Below are 16,723 nucleotides of genomic sequence, written 5' to 3'. Positions count from 1 at the left end.
TGAGCAAGAGATTGGGAAAAATGTATAAACCTATCTCTCCAAAGTTCTCGGTTTTTTAAAGAAGGTCCGATTTCTGAAAAACTAAACGTTTTAGAGAAATTTCGTATAAAATTGTAAGTTTTCTCGAACAAAAATTCTCGGCGCTAAGTGGGTTAGACGGAGGGCTTTCGACATACCAAACCAATACTTTTTACTTGTGTTTTTAGGCTTCTTAATTCTTCTTGTAAGAGTTTGTATATGTTCTCACAGTTTTTATATCCCCCTGTACTAGAAGACAAATAGTGATTTCTATATATGCTTGTATTTCTATATCGGTATTTTTATTTTTCGGTTTCCATTACTTACATTATATATATAAATATATATGTGTATGTGTGAGTGTGTGTTTGGCAATATTTCACTTACATATACTTATGAAATAATGGTAGCAACTGTTGACACAATTTATGAACACAAACATGTATTTTTTAAATTTGATCTAATCCATGGTATAAATTTACTAACTCTTGTATAAACACCGGGGTAGCCTTCTCTACCACATCCAACTCCCCATGACACAATTCCTACTATGAAATATTTTACTCCATTAGAAAGTATAAGTGGCCCTCCGCTGTCACCCTGACACGAATCCATGTTAGGTCTTCCGGCACATAGCATAGTTGTAGTAATCCTGGTGCTTTTGTATTTTTGATTTCTGCATTCCATTATGGACATTATTGGAACTTTAACCTGGTTAATAATTGCTGGCAACTCCCCGCCTTCTGACGTTCTTCCCCATCCGACAACTGTGCCAATGCGACCTAAAATTAGAAAATAAAATATGTCAATATCACGGTTTGCTTTATTTCGCAATTGTGCGAGACAACAAAAGTATGACTAGGACAACTGTGCACATTATGATGATAATAATAATAATAATAATAATAATAATAATAATAATAATAATAATAACAATAATAATAATAATAATAATAATAATAATAATAATAATAATAATAATAATAATAATAATAATAATAATAATAATAATAATAATAATAATAATAATAATAATAATAATAATAATAATAATAATAATAATAATAATAGTTGTGTTAATAAATTAACCCTCATTTCTTTTGGAGATAAAAGCCCTTGATAGGTATACAAAGGACCCAAAAGGAAATTTTCGCCATAGTACTTGGGAAAATAGCTCCATATCTCTGTTTGGCGTTGCTGTAGCTTTGTTTTGAGGTGACACGTCTTCAGTGAAATCGATTGGCGAATCTTTTTGTAGCGAATCTCTTCTAACTCAACGCCTTTCCTGTCCTTTTCGTCCTTTATTTCTTGAACCGTAGTGAAAGTACCACAAGATGAGATTTTTCAGCATCCAAATATTCTACAAAAATGTTGCTCAGAAGATTTTGGCTACGGGTTTCCTTGACAACTAATCGATTTTTCCCGTTTTCATTGTCATTTTTGACATTTATTCGGACTTGGTTCAGAAATAAACTATGTTTTGTTTTTCTGTATATTCGTTATGCATAGGTATGAAGACCTAACAATTTGTTATTGTTATAGATATGTGGGGTGCTTCTGAAATATTTACGACAAATAGCTCTTGTAATGACGCACACGTTAATAACAAATTTTCTTGGAGGATAGATCTGGTTATCTAAATTTTTGAACCGGATATTCCGACATTAAAACCGATTTTTGAACCGGTTTTAAGTAACCGATTAAACTTACATGTATACCATTATGATTGTCGATGAAGATAATGTGATGAGCCCGGAAGTACAATTCTGTCGTAGGTCAAACTTCTGATTCACCTCCCTCAACTTGTTCTTTACCAAATTCTACACCTTCGTCCCGCCATTCTGTACTTCACCACAATGATCCAATCCAACGATAGCAAACCAGCAAGTTTTCGGTACATCACAAAGCCATAATGTTCTGGGCACTGTTATAGTTAATCTTCTTTGTAACGGTAAAGAGTATCCAGTTAGAGCTCTCATCGATCCAGCATCTGAGGGTTCTTTCATTTCTGAAACCATTAAAAATCGGTTGTATTTACCTACTCGCTCGACTCTAGCTCGTGTTTCAGGAGTAAACGGAACAGTATCAGCTAATACTCATAAGAGTTGTTTTCTGAAAATCGCTTCAAGAATTAATTCTTCTTTGGTACTTCAAACGGAAGCATTTGTTCTCCCTCGGATATCAGATGTTCTTCCATCATTCTCTATTGATCCCGATGTAGTACATCGTTTACCAAACATTCGGCTAGCTGATCCGAATGAAAGGAAACCTCTAGATTTATTTCTTGGAGCTGACTTTTATCCAAAAATATTAACGGAAGGAACACATCATGATGTTCTCGGTTCACTTCGTGCTCAAAATACGGTATTCGGATGGATAATAAGTGTTCCAATGTCGTGTTCTCCCCATTATTCGAATAATTAACATTCAAAAGACTGCACCAGCATACAACCAAAAACCTTGAACACCTTATTATTTTCACCAGGATGTATTTCCTAGCGGTTTCTCCTCATTAACATAACATTTACATTCACCTTCGCAATTTTAATTAGCTACGTAAAGGCTCTCGCTTTATTACAGTCCAGAATTAAAAAAAAATTGGAAAGTTTGAAATCGAAAAAGCTCACCTAACTGAATTTACATACTTGGATTCCTAGTAGAGCTGGCAAAAAATCGATGGCACTATCGATAATATCGATTGTTATTTAAAAATTCAATATCGATAGATAGTTTTACCTATCGATATTATCGGAATAAAAACCCCTAACCTGCAATTCTTTGAAATAAATAGAAATTTCGCTACTTTTCGGTTATGTGTGTGAGAAAGTAAGCTCGTAGTCACACGTACGCATTTTTCGGTAAAGTAAAATGTTTTTTTTTTTTATTTTTTATAAAATAAAAGCAATTGTTTATTCTCCCTCACATTTCTGTGAACTACTTGTGCAAAATTTCAAGAAAATCATTGACATTTCTGCCATTTTCATTTCCAAATTAATGGTGATGACAACTTAACGATAATATCGATAGCAATCGATATTTTAAAACATTATATCGAAAATATCTAATGTTGGGAATATCGATGGTTTGCCAGCTCTAATTCCTAGTTGTAAGTTACTATAAATGAGTTCACCTTTTTTATGTTGAAACACCCCTACGTGTTTCAAGACTGGGAGCTAATGTTTAAGCTACAAACTCTCCACTGGTATTTTCACTACAAATCTCCAGGGAGCCTTTGTTCGCATAGTTCGGATCGCAGAGAGAGTTCGGATCTGAGAAACTATTTTCGCTTACGGCGGACCGTAGGGTGATATTTCCAATCATTGCCCTACAAATCTTCTCAGAGAGTGTGTTCGCTCAGCGCGGATCGCTCAGTTCGAATCGTAGTGAGAAGTCTCCAATAAGCAGTGATTGCCTCAGCCTTGATTCACTTTCGGTTTTTATACACAAATCAATTATCAGTCATCTCTTCACCAGTAAAGACGTACTTCTCGGTTTACTCGCTAATTTAAACGCGTCTCACCCACACCAGGTAAAGGCATCAGTACTTTGCGCTTTAATAAATCACCTATTTACCCTTATTATTTTATACACACTACAAACTTGTGTTTTTATTTTTCTGTTTATTTATCGGTTTGCACGGGTTTGTATTTGCTCAACTATTATCTGCGGCCCATTTTCAGTGATCACCTAAATACTGGCCATTAACGAGGACTCGCTTGTTTCCATAGCGATCGCCAAGACTGGACCATGCTTGTGTGAATCCACTATTAGTAAGAAGACTCTTTTGAACGATCTCTTTTAGTTCGCCTTTTGTCTTCTGAACTAAAGGGAAGTGTTTTTCCACAGAACTGAGACGGGAGTTATCTATGTACATAGCCGTGAACATGTCTCGGAATGTGGTCCATGCCATAGAATCCCCTGAAAAACTTCAATATCGCAAGGCAGCAAGTTGAAAGAATAACCAGTGGGAATGTTGGACGAAAGGGGCTGAGGGGCTGGAGTATACGGGACCGGCGATTGTTTAGGAACTGCAGCTGCCTGTAGATTGTCTGAAAGTTCGGACAACTTGGCAATACACTTACAATAAGTAAGGTATATGGTTTTGTATTTAGCGCGATTTGTATCCAGTTCAGAATCTTGATCTTCTTCACCTGATTCTTCATCCACGTGGGTTTCTGAAATATAACCTTTGGCGATAGTTTTTGTTTTTTTAATTTTAGTCCATAAGGACTTTATTTCATCGGTATGAAGCCGAATTAAGTCAACAGAATTGACTGGAAGAATATTATTAGCAAGATCAGCATCTAATCCCACGAGGGTGTCAGCTAGACGAATGAAATAATCAAGCGACATTTTGAAAATAACTTTGAATCGATAAAAGAATGAACAAAAACCCAATAAATGTATATCGAATAGACAGGATTTGGAATTTCCGAGGAAAAAGTTGAGATAAAACTACTTTAGAATGGATATTTGCTGTATAAGTATAAAAAAAGTTAACACTTGGCCCAGCAGAACTCAACAAATATTATTTAGAAACAGTAAATAAGCCCAAAAAAATTGGAAATTGCGATTATTTTTAGGAAATGGACAAAAAATCAGCGAATAAATATGTAAAATTAATATTTCAACTGAGAAAAAAGGTTTAAATCAATATTTACGTCTTTTTATACAAATATATTTATTCAAAATAAATACACCTGTACCCAAAAACCGTATTTATAATTACGAAACAATAATATTGAAAGAAAATATGTTATCACCCCAACTTGAATATAAAATTAAATAAATGTTTTTTTTTTTTGAATAGAAAAATACCGTATAATATCGAAAAAACCAATAATTGTTATTTTTCGAAAGGTTTTAACTTGGTTAATGGAAGAAAAAAATCAAATTTGAGAACCCTGTACGAAAATCGAATACAAAAATATCAAAGTCGAATTTAGTTGATTTGAGAACCCTGTAATTATATTGATTTGGAAAAGTAAAATTTCAATGTTCAGAACACTATTAGCATACGATCGGCGGGAACGAGTGCAATAAATGAAAAATGAAAATAATAGAATTGTTGTTGTCACTTGTTGATAAGTAACACACACGAATGAATGCGGGAATAAAGTACAAAAGAAATAATACAATTAAGTTTTAATGAATTTTCGGGAATTGGCTTGTATGCGCCTCGAAGGAACAATTGAAAACACCAAGTTTAAGCGTTGGAGGTTTCCCTGAAGAAAAATGAAACCCGAACCAAAGAAAGATTGTTGGAAGCACAATATTTCTCCCAGAAAAACATAGGAGGAATCAATATGCGACCTGGAACAGAATATTGCTCTTTTTATTGAAAACAGTAGGAAGTAAGTCTGTTGGCAATCGATGATTACCAAATTGATCAAAGGTTAAATAGCAAGTGAATTACAATTGAACCAAAGGAAAAGCATGAAAGTCCGAGAAAGCACAGACAACACGCATAGGTGTCGGTAGGTGAGAGGTATGTGCGAAGGAAAATTAATAAATAGAGTAAGAAAAAAGCCTGCGTTGCCAGAAGTCAACAAGGACCTCCATGACTCAGGATTTTGACGTTAACACTATTAAGTTCAAGGATCTGCGAGTGGAAGACTTGAAGAAGGAGCTTCCTAATTTAGACTTGTCGACTACCGGAAATAAGGCTAAGCTACAGAAACGACTATTGGGTGAGTTAGAGCGCCTCGGTAAGGACTTCGACGCATATGAGTTCGACATTGGGGAGCCAGGCTTAGAGGCAAAAGCCAGGTGATGCAAAAGCAATGCTGGCATTGGTAATGCTGCAATTTAATGAGCAATTTGATGAGAACTGCAGGAAACTGGACAAAAACACCAAAAGTTTGAAGAAAAAATTGCAAAGAGCATGGAGGAGAAATTTACCAAATTTGGCAATTAATAAGAAGAAAATTTTAAAGAGGCGAAGGAAATCGCTAAAGGCATGGAGGAAAAATTTGTCGAATTTGACGATAAACAAGAAAAAAATTCTAAAACTCTCAAAATGGAGTTTAAGGAGATAAGTTAGAGTATTATTCCAGAATAATTAACGAGAAGCTCGAGAAAGTTACACAAGTAATTGAAAAACGAGTGGAAGATGTAGAAGGCCACATAAACGAGTTGCATTATAAATGTCTGGTTCGTGATGAGAAATGTTTGGCTTATGACAAGAAATATCTGGACGTCGAAAAGAAAATGTCAGAATTGGAAACCAATGGTGTTCCCATGAGGGTTATAGAATGTCTTTAAATTACAGTTCGAGACGGTGGCATCAAGAAGTTCGTGGAACAACAACGACAAGGCAGTATATCTCCTTCTTGCATTGAAAGACGGGGCTGCAGATGTAATACAGAGTATTCCAGACTCATCTAGAAACACCTATGCTGCTATTATTGCCGCACTTGAACGTAAGTACGGAGGCGAACATAAATAAGAAATCTACAGAATGGAATTAAGGGGAAGAGTCCAGAAGCCAAATGCAAGCCTACAAGACTTTGCTATCGAAGTTGAACGGTTGACACAGTTAGTATATCCGAGAGAGATCCACCCATTGGTGGACCGTATGAAATTTGAAGCTTTTATGAATAGTATACGGTACCCTGAGATAAAATATGCGACGCCGATGGGAGCATTCGCTGAAAGGGTATCGTTTGCGCTGGCGCGAGAAACAGCGAGGATTTTGGCGAAACCTCAAACTTACAACGTACTGAGGCTAGAAATCGAAAGCAACGATCCACAGACCGTTGTCGACCTAGTAAAGGAAGCACTGAAGCAGGTTATATACAAGGTAAAAAAAGAAACCAGGGGAAAGAGAAGATCATGCTATAACTGCCGAAAAGTTGCATACATGCTGGTCCACACGCAACAGAAAATGCTGGTCCAGACGCAACATTACCAGATCCGCTTCACCATATTCAGAGAGCTATGACCAATTTATAAACAAGAAGAATGTGGCACCATGTGAACCGAAGAAAGTCGATACAGCAAACTGCAAACGTGCCGGTTCGCCGAAGCCACCGCCATCAAATAGCAGAAATGCGTTGACACATCATCCATCCCATGAATCCGGTTTAAAAATAAATCGAGCTGTGCCAGCCGGGCATGTGGTTTACTATGAGAAGAAAAACCGGTATGGCTAGAGCACAGAATCTGACGAAATCGCCGTAAATGTCCGTGCGCTGAAGGTGGAAGATGCCGATAATGCATCGGTAGATCCCGCAAAGAGGTAGAAAAAACGAAGGTGTACATCTAGCAGAGGTCTCTTGCAAATGCCGAAAAGCGGCCGGAACAAAGACGAGTCTCATGAAGGCCTAGTCAGGACGAACAGGTTTAAGTGTATTACCACTATCCATCCCACCTATTCGGGACGAACAGGCTTAAGCGGGAGGCAATGTTACGAATGTAACAGACTGATCTAAGTTAATATACACAAATTTCTATTAATCTATGAATCACTACAGTTTGTATGTTTGCTTTGATCTTGTTGTTGTTGTTGTACGCTTTCAGTTCTCTCTATCTCGTATTTATTTGTTTTGATTATTTATTTATGCTTCAATTATGACTTCATTGTAAACCCTCGTGCTCCCTCGCCTTGATCGTTGTTTACATTAATTCGTCTGTTTGTATATGCGTACATGTGTGTATTTGGCAAGTATTAGCATTTCGCCTGAACATTGTAGAACTCAGATTAAGGGGACTGGAAAAGTCTATTCATACGCTACCGGATATAATTACGAGTGAGTCGCGGGTGGGCATAGTTAGTTGTGAATTACAACGCGATCTTAAACCGTAATACTGTGTTTACATTTGCGAAATCCACTCGATTTCAACTGTCAATTCCATTGCTCAAACGTCAAATGAAATCCAATAGATTTCAGATGAGTTTTCATTTGACGTATACACAAAGGAATTGACAGATGAAATCGAGTGGATTTCGTAAATGTAAACATAGTATAAGTGTAATTAAGCAGTAACCTGAATAGAGTAAAGCTGGGAGCCTCTTATATTTTTATGTTTCTTAATTACAGTAAACACGTCAGATAAGACGAATCTGAACGAATTTTGTCGATAAATAAATATGAAATATATTTCCCATGTAACACTGTGCAGCAGCATTTTTTATACAAATATATTTATTCAAAATAAATACACCTATACAAAAAAACCGTATTTATAATTACGAAACAATAATATTGAAAGAAAAATATGTTATCACTCCAACTTGAATATAAAATTAAATAAATGTATTTTAGGGCCATATAGCAAATTTCTCATTTTGTTTAATTTGCTGGATGGGCTTATTGACCTGTTTATCGATACAGAGTCGGCGGAAAAGGGAACTGATGAAGTTGTTTGGTGACAACTGAAACTATAGTATTCCCTACCCTCCGCCCGCAACTAATCAATTTCATATCCACTGTAAAACATTTTGTTGTTATTCAAATACTTGAATACAACAAAATATGGACTAAAGCTGAAATAAACACAAAGATGTAAATGTATTTTATTTTTTTTTTTTTTTGAATAGAAAAATACCCTATAATATCGAAAGAAAAAATTTAATTTGAGAACCCAGTACGAAAGTCGAATACAAAAATATCAAAGTCGAATTTAGTTGATTTGAGAACCCTGTAATTATATTGATTTCGAAAAGTAAAATTTCAATGTTCAGAAACCTATTAGCATACGATCGTATGAGAAGGAACAGAAAAAAACAACAACAAAAAGCACTGAAATGTCACCAGCACTCAGCGGGAACGAGTGCAATGAATGAAAAATGAAAATAATAGAATTGTTGTTGTCACTTGTTGATAAGTAACACACACGAATGAATGCGGGAATAAAGTACAAAAGAAATAATACAATTATGTTTTAATGAATTTTCGGGGATTGGCTTGTATGCGCCTCGAAGGAACAGTTGGTGGTTTCCCTGAAGAAAAATGAAACCCGAACCAAAGAAATATTGTCGGAAGCACAATATTTCTCCCAGAAAAACATAGGAGGAATCAATATGCGACCTGGAACAGAATATTGCTCTTTTTATTGAAAACAGTAGGAAGTAAGTCTGTTGGCAATCGATGCTTACCAAATTGAACAAAGGTTAAATAGCCAGTGAATTAAAATTGAACCAAAGGAAAAGTATGAAAGTCCGAGAAAGCACAGACAACACGCATAGGTGTCGGTAGGTGAGAGGTATGTGCGAAGGAAAATTAATACATTGAGTAAGAAAAAAGCCTGCGTTGCCAGAAGTCAACAAGGACTTCCATGACTCAGGATTTTGACGTTAACACTATTAAGTTCAAGGATCTGCGAGTGGAAGACTTGAAGAAGGAGCTTCGTAATTTAGACTTGTCGACTACCGGAAATAAGGCTAAGCTACAGAAACGACTACTGGGTGAGTTAGAGCGCCTCGGTAAGGACTTCGACGCATATGAGTTCGACATTGGGGAGCCAGGCTTAGAGGCAGCTACGGATAGAGGTGATGCAAAAGCAATGCTGGCATTGGTAATGCTGCAATTTAATGAGCAATTTGATGAGAACTGCAGGAAACTGGACAAAACCACCAAAAGTTTGAAGGAAAAATTGCAAATTGCAAATTGCATGGAGGAGAAATTTACCAAATTTGGCAATTAATAAGAAGAAAATTTTAATGAGGCGAAGGAAATCGCTAAGGGCATGGAGGAAAAATTTGTCGAATTTGACGATAAACAAGAAAAAAATTCTAAAACTCTCAAAATGGAGTTTAAGGAGATAAGTTAGAGTATTATTCCAGAATAATTAACGAGAAGCTCGAGAAAGTTACACAAGTTATTGAAAAACGAGTGGAAGATGTAGAAGGCCACATAAACGAGTTGCATTATAAATGTCTGGTTCGTGATGAGAAATGTTTGGCTCATGACAAGAAATATCTGGACGTCGAAAAGAAAATGTCAGAATTGGAAACCAATGGTGTTCCCATGAGAGTTATAGAATGTCTTTAAATTACAGTTCGTGACGGTGGCTTCCAGAAGTTCGTGGAACAACAACGACAAGGCAGTATATCTCCTTCTTGCATTGAAAGGCGGGGCTGCAGATGTAATACAGAGTATTCCAGACTCATCTAGAAACACCTATGCTGCTATTATTGCCGCACTTGAACGTAAGTACGGAGGCGAACATAAATAAGAAACATGGGCGTAGCCAGCTATGGGCAGGGGGGGTGGCAGCTGCCCCCACCCTAGAGCCATCAAAAAGTTTGAAAAATTATAAAAAAAACTGCAGTTGTTCTAATATACTATTTTTTAAATTTAATAACGGCACATGGACGACTAATATTTTTCGAAAAATCTATATTTTTTTTAAAAGCGGTTAACAAATGTTTGGTTTATAGTCAGAGAAGTGTAAAAACGCATTAAAAATAGGAATATGCTTTTCCTCCTGCTTTAGGCTGGTTAGAAGACACCAAACATAATTTATTATTTCTAAGTAAACTTTGAATTCTGTTGAAAAATACATGAGATATGCAATTTTTAATTTAAAACTTCTCTACAAGTGGTGTCTTAGACACGCCGTTCGGACTCGGCGATAAATAGTAGTCCCCTATCGTTGAGCTAATATGAACTCATTGATATGAGAGAAGTCTCCCTTGTCCCTTCTGGCATGTTTTTGGAACAATTATTTGGAACAATTATTAAAATACTTATCTGCAACCCTATAAAGTATACATATGTATTTGTTATGAGGATAAAATTCTGAGTCGATATAGTATAGATTGACTGATATAGTCTATCAAAATTAAAAATTTGTTAAAGAAGTTTTTATTATATCGCACAGTGGATCCATCCATTGGCCAAAAATAAAAAAAATGTATGTCAAAATTTTGGTACAACATCTGACAACTCTGACAGCTATGACATAGACATTTTTAAAAATATATTTGTTTTTGTTTCATTCGAACGCGATCTTCTTAAGAATAGCTTCAAAAGTCGGAACATTTGATTAATAATTTTTGTTGTAAGTAAAACCTATATTTTAAGTGCAAGTAAATATATTCAAAATATCGCGAAACAAATACGTATAGCAAAATATTATAGTGGATTTTGAAGGAGGAGGTAATAGCTTAATTTTCATTAAAACATAGTGTTTTAGCGTGTTGTGGAATTCTAGTTATCTGCATATTTTCTTAGTGTATTTTGTAATTCCAATTCGATTATACACTTAAATTTGATCTAAGGTTTTAGTCATAATGCCCACCTCGGGAATAATTTTCCAAAGTAGGTCATGGGTTTAAGATTATTCAGTATTAAAATCATCTGCCATCTAGTGCCAGACTATAAATGGTGGGTCGCTGACTAAAGCTGCCCTAGAATAGGGTTTCTATTGATATATTATCGTATAACTCTGTTATCTGACCACGTACATTAACATAATTGGCATCAGTGGGAAGATGAAGAAATCTGCTTCCAAATTTGTCTTACGCTGGCGGTAAGTGCCTTCCAGGAAGAACGCTATAAGATCTATGTTAAACATTTTACCAATTTTCAGACAAAAATGTTTTTTTTTAATCCGCTAAAATGGTGTGTTTATATGTCAAGAAAAGTCGAAAAATTTGAAAAGCATTCGCAGCTTATGAATGAAATAAATGTACAATTTCCAGATTTAAACTTATAGTTGATAGCATTGACAATGTTTTTCGTAAAAAGATATTTATACATAGTTTTCTAACTTCCTTAAAAATAAATTCTTTGTAAATAAATTTTCTGGTACTTTTGAAATCAGTGCTATAAATTTATGTTGTGTTTTACTAATGTTGGGAGTATTTGGGAGACTCCGTGTTTTTAAAAAAATACACCTTTTTCGAGTTCGAGACGGTGGCTTCCAGAAGTTCGTGGAACAACAACGACAAGGCAGTATATCTCCTTCTTGCATTGAAAGGCGGGGCTGCAGATGTAATACAGAGTATTCCAGACTCATCTAGAAACACCTATGCTGCTATTATTGCTGTTTTTTTTTTATTATTTTAGTGATCTCACTGTTTTTAACTGTCAGTTCAAATATGAAGGGTTATAACCTTATTATTATCTATAGTTTATTTTTTTACATTTTTTTTTTAATCTTTTCTTACATTTGAGTAGTCGGAATATAAATATTTGTATTTTGTTTTAGCCTTATGGCTTGGAGTATTTGTAATGATAGGATTATATCATATACCTAGTTTTATATGCACTCTGAGTAGTGATAACATACACATATGTAATATTATGTAATTCATTTAAATTGGCCCGATGGCTTAGAATTATTGTAAAGTTGATAAATAAATAAATAAATAAAAAAAAAATAAGAAACATGGGCGTAGCCAGCTATGGGCAGGGGGGGGGCAGCTGCCCCCCCCCCCCCCCTAGAGCCATCAAAAAGTTTGAAAAATTATAAAAAAAAAACTGCAGTTGTTCTAATATACTATTTTTTAAATTTAATAACGGCAAATGGACGACTAATATTTTTCGAAAAATTTTCGATTGTTTGAGTGGAGTATTCCCCCATTGGCTCAACTTCATTTCTTACCCTCTATTACAGAGAGTAATGTTTTTCAAAACGAACTGACAGTGTTGCAAAATTTTACTGATCGCTACCAATATCACGATTTCATCCCGGCGAAGGGAATTATCAATTGGCTTCTCAGTTTTTGAAATGATGCATTTTTAGCGAAAAACCGAACTCTTTAAGTGTCTAGTATTCTCATATGAATGAGAATCACACTCACTTTTCGGCTTTTCTAAAGAAACACCAAAACCAAAATATTTTGCAACATGTCAGCACGCATCAACTAAGAATTCTTCGAATTCTGTGAGTTGAAAAGAACACCAACACAGTTGCCTGTGAGGTTGTTATTGGAATTTTGTTTTTTTGTTTTTAACAAAGCTCCATTCATTCGCCCGTGCCTCGGCTGTTTTTTGTTTGTTTTGTTTATTGTTGAAGTTCAATCTCATTTTCGATTGTTTGAGTGGAGTATTCCCCCATTGGCTCAACTTCATTTATTACCCTCTGTTTAATTTCAAACTTGGTTTAAGTAATTTAAATGATTTTATATTCTATATGGGTTTTCCACCCCTGCGTTAAATTTTGTCCCCTACCTTTGTATACAACTTTGTGTATCTCGTACACAAATACAAGGATAGTAACAAAATTTAACGAGTAACTTTTTTCTAAGCTCCGCTTTGTTACATCCTAGCTTTTCTAAAATCACTCTCGCTCTTTGGATTTCGTCCACAAAGCAATACAACCATTACACTCTGTAAAAGGTAAATAAGTGATTGTTCCACGAACAATCCATAATAAAACATAACTCAATATTGTTTGAGAAAAAATTCTAATCCTTTTGTGTTTTATTTATTTTCTTTTAATTTCATTGCTACGCAAACATTGGTCCTTCGAGCCGGATTGTTTTCAACGAAAACTACTAACGCTCTCCTTTTCTTCCTTTACAAGGCAATTCGACTACGTCGAGAACAACAACAACAACCTACACTGATCCACGATCATCCCCACATATAATTTCATTTATTTCACCCAAATAATATAATATCAACAACACAGGTATGTACACTGCCTAATTTATTTTTCAAATAAAAGTGACATACCGCGAAAATATAGTGTTGTGATAAATAATTAAAAAAGCCGTCGGTCGTTTTACAAACGCGCATAAGTGTCCGTCCATTTGCCGTCGGTAAAATTCATTAAAAAATATCAACAAAACTAAGTGTCAAATCGTCCACTACTTCCTCACAGAAGAAACAACAACAATCACAGTGATTCTCCTTAATTTTTATTTATTTCCACATTCAGTTTTATCAGTGTTTTAGCACATTTCATTTACATTAAATATAAATTCATTGTTATTGTGGTGTTTTTCTTTTATTGTGCTTCTTTTTGTTCGCCAAAACACCAAAATCATCACAACAATAACAATTCCAATATAAAAGAATAAATGTCATTCATTTGTCATTACTGCTGATTGTTTCCACCTTTAATTAATACGGGTGGCAGATTTGGCACTTATATATCATTTACACCCAATCAATTGTATTAGGGGTATCCAAGTGTAACTAATAATACATTTCAATTTTTTAAAAATATTTTAGTGCCGTTTTCGGGTATTTCTTGAGTTGAATCTTTCGGATATCAACTAAAAATAAATTTTATTCGTGTTTTCGACACCGTGCACCCTATATTCGGTCATATTTCTAAAATTATTATTATTTTTATATATTATATTACATACACATTTATTTCAAATCTTTTATTTAAATATTTTGAATTAAATTGATTTATTTGAATAATTTGTTGTTGTTCGCTAGCGATTTTTAACGTGCATTTTTACAGTCCGTGCACCCTACAATCGATATTAGCGACATTTTTTGCGAATTTTCGATTTTTATTTAATATTTTTGGAAATTTATTTTCGGCAAGTGCTATCTTCGATACATTGCCATAGTTTACGTGTATTATACGATACATTGTAAACATTTTGTGAAAATTTTAATACACTGAGAGAAATTTAGAGTGAGTTTTGAGTTTTTCTTAAAATTTAAAGAATTTTTGGTGGTTTAATCACGTTAAACCTCAAATATATTGCCGTATCCACGATACATTATTGAAATAGTCTACGACTACTTATAAATTCAGTGTATTCTAACCAATAAAATTATTTTATTTAAAGCATCACGTGTTTTAAAATTATTTTTGCCAATATTTTGGTGAAAATTTAACATTTTTATTGGATTTTCGCATACAGTTTTTGACATCACGTGTCACTTTCTTTTAATTTATTGCATCTCGTGAAATTAATAAATTTCCAAAATACTTTGGTACATTTTCGTGCAGTTTTACAGAGTTGTTCTTTTATAAAAAATTGTTTTTCGAACAATTACCTTGGAAATTCCTGGTGTAAGTGCTACAATTTTCATAGTTTTTTATAACAAAAAAAATCGTTTTCAACGAAATTTTACTTTTAATTTTCTAATTTAAATTTTTCTGAATTACGTTCAGTTTTTAATTTAAAATGTCTGTCACCCGACTAGATTTATTTATCAGAGCTACTGACGCTTTGGTTAAATTTGACGCCAGCTTCAGTGCCCAACGGGACGAGGAGCTCGATATTTACATATTAGAGCTACAAGAAGCTGAGGTCAAGAGATTATGGGACAGGGTAAAAACTACGTTTGAAGATTGTCTCAATTTCTTTAAAGAAGATATTAGTTCTGGTAACGACGTTACTGCTGTTGATGGCAAATATGAGGTTGCATTTAGATCTTATCTAAATGCTCTCGCCTCTATTAATAGGAAGTTAGATCGACTTCGGGCTCCGCCCAAGTCATCAGTAGCAACATCTTCCCCTCACGCGAGTGTAGGCAATAGGTCACATCGTTCCGACTGTGCAACTTCAATGTTGGATGTCACGCATCATTCTTACCATTCCTCCAATACATCATTCACATCCTGTGGTGATGAACATATTGGACATAGGTTAAATTTACCACCCTGCGACATTGAAGTATTTAACGGTGACTTCCTTTCTTGGCCGACATTTAGAGACCTATTTTCGGCTGTGTATATTAATAATACTGGCATTAGTGACATTGAACGTCTATGCCATTTAAATAAAAAGACCAGTGGCGACGCCCATGAAATTGTGGCAAAGTTTTCACTAACCCACAAAAACTTTGGTCCTGCGTGGAAAGCTCTTAAACAGACTTACGACAATCCACGTATTTTGGTGAACCACCAACTTAAACTTTTATTTGACCTACCTGTTTTAGATAGTGAGACCAGTTCAGGGTTAAAGAAATTACAGCGGGGTATCAATGGATGTATTTCTGCCATGTCCAATTATGACGTCTCAACTGAAGACTGGGACCCGATCCTAGTGTTCATATGTCTTCAGAGACTTCCTAAAAATAGTGTCACGCTTTGGGAACAAAGTGTTAAAGACAAGTCTGCTTTGTCTTCTTGGGAAGATTTGGACGCGTTTCTTACGGAACGTATCCAAACTCTGGCCTGTCTACGTGACATTAGGGGTATAGATACTGGCAAACCATCCACCAGTAAAAAAGTTCGTTCGCATTTCACGAATGCTGGCACGAACCGATCCCCCACATTTTCTCCTCGGAATTCCCCCCCTTCTTCGAGGTCCTCTCGTGCCTCTTCAAATAAAACATGCGTTCTTTGTCCACGACAAACGCATCACATCAGAGCATGCCAAAAGTTTCTGAAACTTTCAGTTCCTGAAAGAATAAATACAATTAGGCGACATAACTCTTGCTTTAACTGTCTGTCCCCTAAACATGTAGTTAATCACTGCAGTAGTCCCTACACTTGCAGTAAATGTAATAAAAGACATCATACTTTATTACACAGGGACAATACAACTGCTGGAACGTCTTCGACAGCAACGTCCAACAATAGGAGTGTAGCTTCTTCTGATCAACCCTCTACCTCTACAGGTATTAGATCAGATTCTTCGTCTTCTGCTAATAGACAGGTTTTCCATACTGCACAAAGCAGAAATGTCCTATTAGGCACGGCAATGGTGAACATCGTTCATCATGGCACCACGTACCCTGCCAGGGCACTTATTGACCCCGCTTCAGAATCATCTTTTATTACAGAGCGTTTACAACGCCTTATAGGTATCACAGCTACTACAACGTTAGCT

The 16,723-nt window shown here is 35.2% G+C and overlaps 1 protein-coding gene across 4 annotated transcripts in view; it reads right to left on the bottom strand.

Annotated features, from left to right (window-relative positions):
- Positions 1-293: 293 nt before the first annotated feature.
- Positions 294-16,723, bottom strand: part of LOC141386709 (trypsin-1) — a 236,789-nt gene continuing 220,359 nt past the window's right edge. For all 4 annotated transcript variants that reach the window (XM_073955645.1, XM_073955632.1, XM_073955644.1 and 1 more), the window contains one exon: positions 294-800. In XM_073955645.1, coding sequence (XP_073811746.1) covers positions 445-800 — 356 coding nt within the window. In that variant the 3' untranslated portion in view covers positions 294-444. The remainder of the gene's footprint in view (positions 801-16,723) is intronic.

The sequence above is a fragment of the Musca autumnalis genome, unplaced genomic scaffold, assembly GCF_047663935.1.
Source record: "Musca autumnalis isolate F117 unplaced genomic scaffold, ASM4766393v1 scaffold_1, whole genome shotgun sequence".
In the NCBI taxonomy this organism is placed as follows: domain Eukaryota; kingdom Metazoa; phylum Arthropoda; class Insecta; order Diptera; family Muscidae; genus Musca; species Musca autumnalis.
Note: the sequence above shows the minus strand (reverse complement) of the source record. Positions and strands in the feature narration are given on the sequence as shown.